Genomic DNA, 14,986 nt, shown 5'->3' on the forward strand with positions numbered 1-14,986 from the left:
CCCACGCGAACAAGAGAAGAACATGCAAATTCCACACAGAAATGCCAACTGACCCAGCTGTGCTTCGAACCAGCGACCTTCTTGCTGTGAGGCGACAATGCTAACCACTGAGCCACTACTACTAAGCCCCCCTTCTAAAATGACATTTTTTAATACATATGAGGGGAAAAAAGAGAAAGAACCAAAGAAATGAGAACATTTTTCATTATTAATACAGGGGCATATTTTATATAATATATTTTATTTACATAAACATTTTTAAATCATATATTACAATGCAATAAAATATACAGTATTTCACCCTAACAAAGATTCATCTTCATGAAGTGATTTCCTTCGTACTCATAGGCCGGGTAAAGACCACAGTTTAGACATATTAAAATATTTGTATAAATCCATTTTGGGTCATTCTTTGACAATATTCACCTCAACAGAATAAAACTATACTTTCTAAACCTTTATGACAAACTTCCTGATATAACTACAGAGCCAAAATCCCAATTCCCTTCCCTGTAAAACGCAGCTTAATAAGTAACATCAAATATAAAAACAAACAAATTTTAATGCTCGATTATTTAACATATCCAATTGGGTCAAAATGACCAAAGCATCACATCACTGCTTTTGTGATGCCATCCACAGTTATAGCGTTAGCGTTCATCATGCTGTTCATTACTGTCATGACCTCTTCACCTTATGCAGATGAACTGATCACTGTATTTTTACAATGACAGAGTTGAAGTTATAAAGTTTATTGCCTGTTTTAGATGATTGCATCTAGGATCTGAATCAGCACTTTCAAGTCCGAGGCCATGGTGCTCCACCAGAAAAAGTTGTTTTGCCATCTTCAGGTTGGAGGAAAGTCTTTACCCCAGGTAGAGGAGCTCAAGCATCTTGGGGTTTTGTTCACGAGTGAGGGAAGGATGGAGCATGAGAGAGGCGGATTGGTGCAGCGGCAGCAGTAATGCGGTCAATGTACTTGTCCGTTGTGGTAAAGAAGTAGCTAAGTCGAAAGGCAAAGCTCTCGATTTACCGGTCAATCTACAATCCTACTCTTACCTATGGTCATGAGCTTTGGGTCCTGACCGAAAGGACAAGATCTCGGATACAAGTTACCAAAATGAGTTTCCTTCGCAGGGTTGCAGGGTTCACCCTTATAGATAGGGTGAGGAGCTCTGTCAACCAGGAGGAGCTCGGAGTAGAACCACTGCTCCTCCACATCGAGAGAAGTCAGCTGAGGTGGCTTGGGCATCTGTTTCGGATGCCTCCTGGACACCTACCTAGGGAGGTGTTCCAGACATGTCCCACCGGGAGGAGGCCTTGAGGAAGACCTAGGACACGCTGGAGGGACTGTGTCTCTTGGCTGGCCTGGGAACGCCTCGGGATCCCCACGGAGGAGCTGGAGGAAGTGTCTGGGGAGAGGGAAGACCTTAAGGCTGCTGCCCCCGCGACCCAGAAAAGCAGTTGAAAATGAATAAATGAATGAATGAATGAAGAAAATTGCATGTGGATAAAAATACTCTACTGGCACAACCAGATATTTTGCTAACATCCCAGTCCATTCAAAGTTCTTTAAAACAGGAATACCAAGATGGCTGACACCAGACATGATGCAATTTCAAACGTATGCAAACTGAGCTGGATGCGATGCTTTTGAAGCGCACACCTAATCCCCGCTCTTAACCCTTACTCCTCACAAAGACGTCACTAGCTCTATTGAGTGCATTGTGTCTGAGATTGCATGTCCCAGCTTGCATATGCAAGTCTGCAGTTAGACACTATTAAATATTTTAGCATCTGAAGAATTCCCCTTATATCTCATGTCTCTCCTCCATGCTCTTATAACGGTCCATGATCCTAAGAACGTCCTCCAAAATGGATGGCCCCAAATCCAGGTCCAAACCCATTAGAGACTCTGAGCGGGACACGCTGGGAGAGACAGCAGGAGACTCGCAGTGTTCACTTCGCAGGTCCTCATTGCTCAGTCCCGCATCAGAGTCCAGACTCAAGCCTCGCTTCGGATCTAACGGACCACAGCCTTCAGACATGGAGTCGTCTGATGAAGCCTCGGATAAGGAGCTCGTGGAAGGCATCATGTGTGGCAAGACTGGGATTGAGGCCGACAGAGTGAGCTCGTGACATTTCCCAATCCCGCCCTCACACACAGACATGGAGCGCTGCTGCGGGCTGTGATGGTGGTTCTGCTGCTGGTGGTGAACAGGAGTAGGCTGCTCATCTAAATGCAGACGTGGAGGTTTAGGAGGAGGCTGCACGGGCGCCATGAACACCGGCATGGAGATGGTGGTTTTGAGGAGTGAGTTATGGTGGCCTCGGTGGTAAGTGTGACTTTTGCCACTCACCTCAAAGATCTCATCCATTCTTCTGTCAATGCTGTGAGAACGGGAGCCGGGCGCTTGATTGAGACCTGGAAGCATGTCCAGTTTGCCTCGCAAGAACCCAACATCACCAAACATGTCCCCTTCTCCATCTGGCCCAACATGGGCACTGTGGCGCACATCACCCAGTGGCGGGCTTATCATATCACCTGATAAAACGTCCCGTATCTTGGGCTTCTTCCCTCGCTTTGGTGTCGATGTCTTTAAGTAGATGGGTGTCTTTGCTGGCATTCTGTTTCCCAGTATTCGGGGTCAAATGTCTGCGCTGGTGTTTGTAGCCGAAATGAAGAGGAACCAAGTCCTCAGTCTGATATTAGCTCTTTCATACGTTACGGTTGGGTTGTGTCCTTTATTTGACTTTTAAATCTTCCAGTTGGAGGTGGAAGTGGCCTGCTTTATGTTCAAAGCTCTTCAGGAGGCTCAGGAAGGTTTCATCACAACAGCGGATCTAAGGAACAAATAAGGAGAAGAAAGATTTACAACCTTAAGAGAGCGTCTAGAATTTCAACAAAACACAGAAAAAATCAAAAACTCAAGAAACTACTTATTTATTTTCCCCTGAGTGGTGATTTATGATCAGCTACAGAGCTCAGCATACCTGAGTTTATCCCAATATTTTATCCATTTCTCAGTGAATATAAGCAATGTATTTGGTGAATTTAACCAAAACAGATTTATTAAACATATTTATTTATTAAAATAATATTTTAGTCAACAAATATATTTACAAATTGAAAGATAATACAATTAAATTCAAGCAAAATATTGCAAAATAAATTACAACCAACAAAATTTCAACTAAATTTTTCCTTTTTTATTTTGCTTTTCTTGATTTTTTCTCTTTTTTAAAATTTGTATTTAATATTTTTCTATAACATATAAATTTGGGTGTACTAGTTTTTGGACTGTTATCATAAGTTATTTTGTTAGATAAGCTCCAGATTTGGCTTCAGTATGGATAAATGTAATGTATATGCACACAAATAATATTGTAGAGCTTCCTATTAAAAATCTGAATTTAAAAAGATAAATTTGTGAGGGGTGTATTTATATATGCTCAGTTATGTATATACCTGTAAATAACAACCCCTCTGACATTTCAGTTGTTCTACAACATGACTTTAATAACATATATTGGCATAGACAAAGTCATTATTTGCATGCATGCATGCTTTTATAAGTATATTATGAAACTGCCCCAGAACATTACTGGCAGTGCAGAATGAGATTAGAAATCCACAGTTCAGATCTCCTTTAAACTCTGGCCACCAAATAACATCCACACTTACGTATGCTATTGTGTTTAGTGTTTTAATGTAGTGATTGCACAACTTTTTGGAAAGCTTCCCTGAACTGAACACAACAGAATAACAGCAGTTTTATTATTTACTCAGAGTTTCTCTGAATAACAATTTCTAACATTTACAACACAGCGCTAGAAGACTGTAAAACCATATACACTGTTTATTATTTAAAATCTTAAAATGGTTATATAAAACAATACAATTATTGGTAGGGCTGCACAATATTGAACAAAACTGACATTGTGATATTTTATTTTTCTACTATATATATTCATTCATTCATTTTCTTTTCGGCTTAGTCCCTTTTATTAATCAGTTGTCGCCACAGCGGAATAAACCGCCAACTTATCCAGCATATGTTTTACGCAGCGGATGCCCTTCCAGCTGCAACCCCTCACTGGGAAACATTCAGACACACTCACTCACACACATACACTACGAATGTCTTTAGACTGTGGGGGAAACCGGAACATCTGGAGTAAACCCATGAGAACACAGAGAGAACATGCAAACTCCACACAGAAATGCCAACCGACCCAGCCGAGACTCGAACCAGCGACCTTCTTGCTGTGAGGTGATCGTGCTACCCACTGTGCCACCGTGACTCCCCTACTATATACAGTATATATCGATATTAAATATATAATTTCACCAGATGAAATTAATGTCTATTTGGATAGAACTAATAATTAAAAAATTGGGATAATTCTGTGAGAGTGCATCTACATAAACTATAATAAACATTACAAACATTGAGAAATATGCAGCAACAACATTGTTCATCTGATTTTCCGGACGTCTAGCAATATTTAGATGCACAAATTTAATATTTAAATGTAAAATAACACCAAATAGTATGTACAGTGCTCAGCATATATGAGTACACCCCCCCAAATCTCTCATTTAAATTAATATTTTCTTTAGGATGCTTTTTAATATTATATTTGTGCATATACATTAGTTTAGTCAGTACTGAAGCCAAATCTGAAACTAATCTGACACAATAACTTATAATTATGGTTCACACATGAGTAGCCCAAATTTATTTTAAGGAAAAATATTTAATACAATTTTGAAAAGTAGCAAAAATCAAGAGAAACAAAAAATATATACAATTTTGTTGATGAAATTTTGTGGTTTGTCATTTTTTGCAATATTTTGCATGAATTTAAATGTATCATCTTTCCATTTCTAAAGATTTTCTGTGGCAAAAATATTATTTTAATAAATATATCTGTTTAATAAATCTGTTTTGTTCAAATGCACCAATATAAATTACCCATATTCACTGAGAATTGGATGAAAATATTTATTTTCGAAATGCAGTGTACTCAGTTATGCTGAGCGCTGTATATACATAAATGCAGTTAATTTTGCTTAAACATTTTTACCATGACTCACAAAAGGCAAAATTCATTCATTCATTTTCTTTTCGTCGTAGTCCCTTTATTAATGAGGGGTCGCCATCATTTGATGAATAAAATACATTCTAATGAATCACACTGTAGCAGCAAAATATTATTCAGCTGTGAGTGTATCTATAATAAGTGTATTTTATATCATATAAAATCATATGTTATGCTTGATGTTCTTCACAAAATGTATTCAGAAATGTGACACTTTAATTGCATTTAATACATTCTCTTTGTATGTAAAAACAACTTTTGTAAACTGCTTTTCCCAGCAGGCTGAATTTAATTATGCTGTTAATTATGCCATTGCTGGCAGAGGATGCATTAAAAACAAGCACAATTCTGTTATTGTTCCTCTATGAGAGGCATATGTTTCTTACCATTCGACTGTTCACAGTTTGTTGCTGAGATTTATTGGCAAGTGACGCAATTGTAAAAACATGCTTGTAAAAAGAAAGACAAAGATATAAACTGAATGTTTCAAAGATGTGTGTTCTTCTGTCAGACAACTAATGTTCATCTCTTATATGACACCAGTCCTCTTGACCTTCACAAAATCTCTTGGACCAGTTACACTAACACACTCCTATTATGTAATGCTTAAACACAGCTAGTCCTTGAGATCAGCCAATTCCCGGATTTCCCTAGTAAACCACATGGTGTCATTGCTTTAACACTGCTGAGACTTCAGTCTACACCCAACATTGTGTTTAAAAAAAACTAGTTATTTTATATACGTTTATTTATTAAATGCACAGTTTGGACTGTATTTGCTAGATGAGACAATAATTTAGATGAAGTTTAAATTTTTTTGCTTTTGACAGTCAATACCCTGACTTGTGTAATGCCAAAGCAATATGACAATTTAGTTATAGTACATGTTCAGAAACACAGTAAACAAGGTGTTCATAATGATCTATTAATATCTTTACTTAGTTTTTAAATTACATTTACAAAAATATTATCAAATTTCTATTTGAATCTAGTAGTTTTAGACTATAGTTTCTTAGTTCAATCATTTGAAATTAAATGAAAAGTCATTAAAGTGTTTCATATTTTAACAATAAAAGTAGCTAAGTTAATGGATTTTTCTATCGTACCACTGACAGTGTATCAGATTGAGACAAATTTAACTCAATTTGAGACAGTAGTAAATCTCGGTTTAACAAAGTGAGTCTTAAAACACAATATTTAACACTTCAGGTGAAAGTATTTGTACTTGCCTTTGATATCTGCGATGAAACCCTTGATTGTTCTTGTAGGTTATTCCTGGATGTAAGTGGATAAGCTGTTCTATCTGCGCGCTCTCGGAAGGGTTGTTATAAACCTCTTAAGCGCGCGCTGAAGCCGAGAGTGAAGAAGGGCAGGACGGGGGCGTGTGCGCGCATCATGCTAGTGAAAGAGGAAAAGAGGACGAACAAAGTGAGTTTCCACACATCGTGTGGCGATTGTCGTTTAAAAGTTGCATTAAAGTGCGCATTTATATAGGAACAGCCACAACGCGGTTTGTCCACACTTCCCCCCTCAGATATTCATTGTATTTAAAGAGACCGTTCACTCCAAAAAGCCCCAGGCTTTTTTTAGTGTCTGGTTGAACACAACAGGCATTATATATAGTTTAATGTCTAAACTGCTCATTTCCAAACAGTTGAAGTAGTCTGATCACCCACATAGACGTTATTAATGACATAGCCTACAAGTTCATATTTGAATTTTGCATATATACAATAGTTGCAGCTAGAAGGGCATCTGCTTCGTATATGCTGGAATAGTTGCCGGTTCATTCCGCTGATACATAAGGGACTAAGCCGAATGAAAATGATGGAATATGTAAAATGCCATATATTCAACATATATTTCCAAAAATTACAAAAAGGATCCGTTTTGTAGGCCTACATAAATGTTCAAATATATTGCATATAATGTCACTTATGTGTTATATACATGGTCAGAGTTGTTGGTACATTCAATTTTGTCCAAGCCTGTTTGATTAGTTTGCCTTTTTTAATGCTTCTGTTGAACCACAATTCGGGAGCAGTTTCTGATTTTCAGTAGTTCATTTTCAGTCATATTTGATTAATCATATACTTTAGTAATATTATATATTTTATATACTTTTAAAAGTGAAAAAATATACTTTTTTCACTTTGAAATAACTACAGTGACTGCTCAAGTTTTTCTTTTTTAGATTAAAGTGTGTACCAACATTTTTGTCTGGTCGGTATTTGAAATTCAAATGGTTGAAATGGTTGCCATTTTTGCAATCTTTGTAAATATATACTGAATATATAACTTCTGTTTTAAATAAATGAAATCCAAATATGAACTTGTATGTCATAAATGTCATTTGCATATATTTTCATTTATCAGATTTGTATATGGTCAGAGGTCAAATACAAGACTTTGAACACTGTGACAACTTTTATGATGTTTTTATGGTGTTTTGTTGTCTTTTTTATGCTTGACAGCTCAGTGTAACTATAGTCGAAAGAGTGCAGCACCAACATTCTGTTAAAAATTTCCCTTTTGGGTTTCAAACTAAAATTAGGTGTTCGTAATTTTGACAGAAGTTTCATTTAGTGATGAACTATGGCTGTTCAGATCCACATAGGATTGCAGATGCTTTTCTCCCAAGCTGATTCTGCATTGACTCATAGGATAGACGAGCCCTACCCTGTCTGTTTCATAAATAGTCTTAAAACTCAGCAAAACTGATTGCATAAGCACAGGAACAGAGTTGTAATATCCTGTTGTAACAACACCTGAATAGAGGTTGTCATTTATATTACTTTTTGTTGCATTAAATAGCTGCTAAACGAATGTTTTCATATGTTTATCCATTATTGCATAGCAAATACTAGTGTGTTTGCTTCAAAAGAGTTATCAATATTTGGTGGAATAACCGTAGTATTCAATCACACCAAATAAAAACTTTTTTTAAATTTTTTTTAGTTTGGAGAAAATGTGGTCAGATCATTATAGGATAAAATAAATATTAACATTTTACTCAAACCCATAAATCCAAGGAAACTGAGTATTGTCAACTGCTCTCCTACAATGACAGTGATAGTGCTGGGTAGTAACTCATTCATTCATTTTCTTTTCGGCTTAGTCCCTTTATTAATTTGAGGTCGCCACAGCGGAATGAACCGCCTGGGTAGTAACTGATTACATATAATTATGACGTAGTGAAATAATCCAATTCCAAAAATTAAGTACCTGTAATTAGATTATACCTTTTACAATGCTCATAATCATATTAAATTTTCTTATATTGGATTACATATATTTTTTATGAATTACATGATTACAGAATTGATTTATTTTATTTGAAAATGTTAGTCATATCTCATTTGCTTGAAAAGATTGATTAAATGTTCTTCTCAAAATTTAGATTTTTTTATCATTCTTAATGGTCTGTGAGGTGCTCTGAAATATGCATTTTTATTCTATGTTTGATGTATACTCAATCGAAAAAATGAAGAGAGAGCTGGTCATAATGTAGCTCCTCCTCCCCTTTTTAAAAACGGGCAATAACATTTTGTTTTATCACCGCTCTGCCAGTGAGAGGTTGAGCTGAAGTGCATAAAATAAAAAGCAAATGAGAAGCATGTTAAAGAGGGTGGGGCATGTCAGATATTATATATATATATTATATACTATACTATACTATATATATATATATATATATATATATATATATATATATAGAGAGAGAGAGAGAGAGAGAGAGAGAGAGAGAGAGAGAGAGAGAGAGAGAGAGATGATTTAATGAGAAACTGATGTATGAGGAGACATGAATAAAACCGTTGATCTATTTCGACGGAAGTGACAAACTACAAGCTTTACATGTTTATATCTTTATATCTTCTAAATGTGAATTTTGTCACAATTTTCTGGGACCTTTAAATTGTTATTTAACTAACATTAGTTTGGGTGTACTTATTTTTGGACTGTTCTCTTGAGGTATTTTGTTAGATTAGCTCTAGACTTGGCTTTGTTACTGATTAATGTAATGTTAATGCACAAATATAATATTGCATTCTCTAGCATAATATTGAAAATATACATTTAAAAGAAAGAATAATGAGGGGTCTACTCATTTATGCTGGGCATTGAATATAGTACTGACGGCAAAGTATATTACTTAATGGTGATTTAAAAAAAACTGTGTACAATACACATTTTCATTGTTTGAAAGGCCTTTGTAATGACAGAATGTTCCAGAAAGACTGATAAGTGAATGTGACGTTATCAGATTTAAACAGAGTTGAATTGTTTAAATACTGACTGCTGGATCATCAGTGCACATAAAGACATAAATGCAGACGTGAGCACTTATAAAGAGGTTCAAAACAGCAAAGAAAGCCCACTTATATTAAATGAATTTTCTCCAGATTGGAAACATTTGTTTAACACCGTCCACACAGTTTCAGTAAGAATGTGCTGGGCCAAGCTGATCTCAGACTATAAGTATGCACACAAGGCTTTTTTCAAACCATCCTTTAAAACAGGTCTCTGTTTTACTGCTCTGTGGGTTTAAGCTCCAGTTAATGTTCACATCAACGACTACCTCTGAAATTATTATCCGACTTCTAACATTCACAGCACCGACATTTATAATATGGAGCCAGATCAGTCTCAAAAATCATACATTTACAAAATATAATTCATACATCAACAATACATTTTACATTTACAAAATTCGATTCGTAAAATCAAAACATGATTAAAAATATGCAAAAAAAAGTTAAATTCAAAACACGAATTATAAATATGCAAATCCAATTAATTTGGCGAAATATTACTTATAAATTCACAAACTGTGTTGTATTTATGAATTGTGTTTTGAATTTACAAATTGGTGTGCATGTATGAATTCTATTTCATAAATGTATTATTTTTGAAACTGATCTAGCTCCATATTATAACTAACACGCATTCAACGTGTATATTTTTCACAGTCTCAGACATGTTTAAATAAGTCTTCCAAGTTTTTTTTGTAAATTTCACCTAAAGGTTTATAGTGATGACTCAAATGGCAAAACACTCTTCCATAATGTTTCATTTTCTGAGTGAAGACTTTCCTAATGATTTATTGACCTAGTATTTTCCCTTGCTCCTCTGACAGACAAAATATACTGGCAAAAATGCTTCTGTGACATTTTGAGTCTTCAATAAGGTCACATACATCCGTTACAACACCCAATTCACAGATTACTGCAGAAACCATGTGAGAATTAAGAGCGTCCTCCTACACATCATTTTTTGGAGGATCTAATGTCTGTTCTGGTTGAAATAATCACTTGAGGGTTCAGTTGCTGGTCATCTCTGACGCAGAGGGCCAGAAAGAACGCCCCGGGTCAACCGGCGGAGTCATCAATCCTTCAAAGATGTTACTGTTTGTATTGAATGAATGGGCAGTAAACGGGGAATGCTGAACGAGAGACCTATTTTGCAGGACAATTGACGGGCTGAGCGACCCTACCAGTGGGAATTCTGGGAATTTTGAGATATGACATGTGGTTTGCATTAGTGCTCGGAGTGTTTTCGCAGTGTTCAGGCCTGTCAGAAGGCATACTGGGAGGATGACACACTAAGCCGAGATGGAAAAAGAGCTGTAATTCTGCTATGAAATCATTCTGGACTCTAGACTATTGTGGCTTGTGATAGAGCTGCACGGTTTATCAGTCATAGAACGCAACCTTGATTCAAAGACAACTATTTATTCTTAAAGACAAGGATTTTGTTATGTCTATTAAAGCTTTGATACAAACACTGCAAACATTCAAATCTGTTTTTGACAGATAGAGAACAGTTGTTCTTTTGTATATAATGGTTATCAAACTGGGTACATTGTTAACCATTTTATAAACTTTGAAAGGTATAAATGATGGTGTAAAAGTATAAATTCTATGAATAATGCTAAAATCTACACATTTTTAAATGAGGAAGACAAATGCATTTATATGTCCACTTATATGTATATGTAGATGACACATTTAGCCACTCTAAACAAGTTAATTAATTCAAAAAGCTGCATTAATAAGTAATAAAAGAAGTAAGTCTTTCTAAATGAGATTTCAGATTATTCATTTAAAGGGGACCTCTTATGCAAAAAACACTTTTATAAGGAGTTTTTATATGGAGACCCCCCTAATTAATGGTTTATACCCCTGAAGACATCAAAACAACATGTATGGGAGGGTCAGCCCTCTAGAGAGGGGTCTAATGTCCAATGCTTTTTAATGGGCTCACCTAACCCCACCCCTAACCCTACCCGTCACAGTGACGTCAGTAGCTCCATATGAGTGTATTGTGTCTGACATTGCATCGCTGAGTGATGCAGTCTCAGCTTGCATCATAATTGCTACATCCAGATACTATTGGCCCTCTAAATAGTGAGGAATAGTTTGCTCTGATCTGTATCTTAAATACTAATATTATTGTAATAGATTATACCATTGTGAATTTATAACTTCGTCAATCAGTTTACGCTGATAGACATGGTAAGCGTTTACAATACACTTTTCTTGTAAAATAGGTGTTTGTTTCTATACACTCTGAAATAACTAATCAGGGAATATTGTAGGACAGAATACACAAAATACCCCAACAAAACACTGAAAACTTAAATGTTTTAATAATAAAATATATGTCAATATATTTAAACAAATACACACATTTGATTCACTGAAGGATGTGTTACACAAAATAATATTACCAAGAAAGTTAATAATATGTATGTTCAAATATTTTATGAAATGTTGATTCATCAAGAAATGTAACAAGAGAAGTATTACTATTTTATTGAATCATTAAATCTAGAGATTCTTTCATAAATGCTGCTTCATCAGGTAATGTAAGATGTATTTAAAATACATCTGGATCTGGACCTGCTAACTTATAAAACAAGTAAAAACTTTATATGCAAGTCATCACTCATTCAAGAGATTAATAAAAAAAATGTGAAGTCTTTAAGTCTTAAAACTATTGAGCCATTTAATCAAGAGATTTATTTTCAAAACGTTTTGTAAGTCTTTCTAAGTGAGTAATTAGATTAAAACCATTCATTCAAATGACAGATTCAAAACAATGATCTTCCAGTTATAAAACAAGTGAAGGTTTGATATAATAAGTCACTGAATTTATGACATTGATTCAAAAAGTTGGATTTATCAAGTAAAGTCTTTAAACATGAGTCGCTGAATTATTTATTCAACAGATTGATTGAAAAATGCTGCTTCACCAAGAGGAGAATTGAAGTCTTTATACTTGAGTTATGAATAGTTTTTAAAAATAAGTATTTTAAATGCAATTGAAAATGTCAGAGACCATGTAACTTTGTTGAGTTGTTCAATTTTAAAATTGAATTTGTTTATTTACAAGGAACATGCACAAAAATACACTGATCTTGAAAGTAAAGATGCGCTGTGCCAGGTTTTACCAAAGATGTTAGTTTCCACCTGCAGTCCCTGGACAGGTAAATCTTAAAACAATTTAATAACAATTATAATAATTTAAAAAAATTAATAATAAAATTGCTATATAAAACATACATACTCAATTCAGAAATCCAATCAGAAATCTCAGTTTATTCAGAATCATGCATCAAATTGATTGGCATATTTTAGACATGCTTCATGTACTGTTCATTTAACAGTGCTTATTTTGTTCTGTCTACAAAATAATTAAATAAGCCTATGTACAGACTCAAATGTAGGTTGAAATGTGGTAGAATGTCGTAAAAGCCTGACTGCCATAAACAAATAAACAAAATTGAAGCAATTTTTAACCTATTAACTAATTACATGTTTCCATTCATGGTCTATTTAGTCTCTTCTCTTCACGAGGACATATACAGTATGACATACGAACAAATTGCACAAGGAAGGACTGAAATAGAATGATTAACTATATATTAGTTCAGAAAGAGCTTAACACTTCAGTTTCCGTGGCATGTCAGAAAACTGGTGTGATTTACTACAGCAATTTTATGAGATCAGACTTGGGAAAAGGCACAGCTCAGCAGGAAAAGAAATAAACAGAGCTTATATGACCCATTTAGTGCAGATCATTCCCAGAGGGCCGTGGGGCTGCTGTGGGAACTCAGTGGTCTCTGTCTGATTTCTCCACAGTCATTATCATTAAACGGCTCTTTCATACACAGACAGCATAATGTATGTTGAGTTGAAAGTGTCATTGAGCATGAGTGAGTACAGAAGTTTAAAAGTTTTTTGAAAACTTTTTTAATACTTTTAATTCATTTTTCTTAATTTAGATTTAAGCTATTATATATAATTATTTAACTTTTAACTTAAATTAAAATAAACTAAATCAAAACATTAAATATTTCCTTAACATTATTTTAGTTTTCTGTTTTATACTTAATTTTAATAACTTTGCTTATAGATGTACATATAACAAAGGCAAAGTATGATTAAATGCATATGTTATGACATGAAATTAACACTATCTTAAATATTTAATGAAAAACATTTTCAAATATTTTCAAAATATTTATTTTAATTAGTGGGGCAACACGGCAAAAATCTATTAAAATCTCTAAGAAATATTTCCAGTATTATTGAATCTATGCCACAAATGATTAAGGCATTTTTGAGGGTAAAAGAGGATCCAAAGGGCTACTAGTATGGTGTTCCTAATAAAGTGGCCAGTGAGTGTATATAAACATTTTTGCATTTAATATTTTTTGATTATTATAAGTAGTTTTCTTTTGTAAGTATATCAGTACCTTTTAATGGATTACAAGATCTCACAATAAAACAGATTGATACGATACCACAGACAAATTTATGTCTGCAGATATAGTTGTAGTCTTTTTTTTCATAATACTTTTACGTAAAGAGCTTTGAATATCCCATGCTATTTTTGTCACAACTGGCACATCATTTTACATAACAATCTATTTTGAAATGTTATTTCCCCTTGATTCCCACCAGTGGAATAGGAAGAAAGTGTTTTGAATGAAAAGGAAGGCTCCACTCATAGAGTGACTGAATTTCCCTGTCTGTTTTTTTCCAAAGGAAGCCAGTTTTGTTTTTGAGGTCTCTTAAGCAGACATCTCGTTCCTGCTGCAGAGCCTGGCTCAGATCAGTCATCCCAAGAAAAATGAGCGCTGGGTGGAATTCCTCAAACAGGGCAGGAAATAGGGTGGAGGGACCAAAGAGTAGGTTGTATTTGTGACCACATGGGAATCACAAACATGATGGCTTTAGAAATTTGGCAAGACGTTTAGTACGACTTGATCTCCTAAACAGTTCTTGATTGGGACCAATCCAGAGAAAGTAAACCTAAAAATAGGCTTATAGTAAAATGTTTTCTAAATTTTTCCACAGTAAACATTTGAATAAATGGCCAATTAAATGGCTGAGACCTTCACTTATAATGACATTTAAAGCTTTATGAGCTGTTTTTTTTTTTTTTTTTTTTGCAAAATACACTTATCTTAGATTAAAAGACTACTGAATATACAGAGGTTTTTGTTGTAACTTTAAAAGGAAAGTGAATTAAAATTCTGTCATCATTTACTCACCCTCCGCTTGTTCCACTTTTTTTCTTTTAAGTTTTCTTTGAGTTCACTACAGATATCAATGGCTACTGGTTTCCAACATTTTTAAAATATATTCCTTTGTGTTCAACAGGAAAAAGAATACTACAAGAATTGGGCGGGTAAATGAACCGTGACCATGTCATTTTTGGTGAACTATCATTTAAGAGGTCATTGTATTTTAACTTTTACATATTCTGTTCAAATAGTTGATGGAGTCTGTGACAAGCAGCTGCAGTTTTCTTCCAAGAGCAGCTTTGCATTCTGCTTCAAACAAAGGAGTAGGGCTAAATTAAGCTACTT

General features: G+C 34.7%; 1 protein-coding gene across 1 annotated transcript; it reads right to left on the reverse strand.

The window, feature by feature from the left end:
• Positions 1–224: 224 nt before the first annotated feature.
• On the reverse strand, positions 225–6,415 carry zgc:154093. Its single transcript, NM_001077731.1, is given in 2 exon segments — positions 225–2,844; positions 6,336–6,415. A coding segment is annotated over 1 exon segment (816 nt). The 5' UTR covers positions 2,628–2,844; positions 6,336–6,415; the 3' UTR covers positions 225–1,811.
• Between the last annotated feature and the right edge of the window lie 8,571 nt (positions 6,416–14,986).

This window comes from Danio rerio, chromosome 15 (assembly GCF_052040795.2).
Source record: "Danio rerio strain M-AB ecotype USA chromosome 15, GRCz13ab, whole genome shotgun sequence".
Taxonomy (NCBI): Eukaryota; Metazoa; Chordata; class Actinopteri; order Cypriniformes; family Danionidae; genus Danio; species Danio rerio.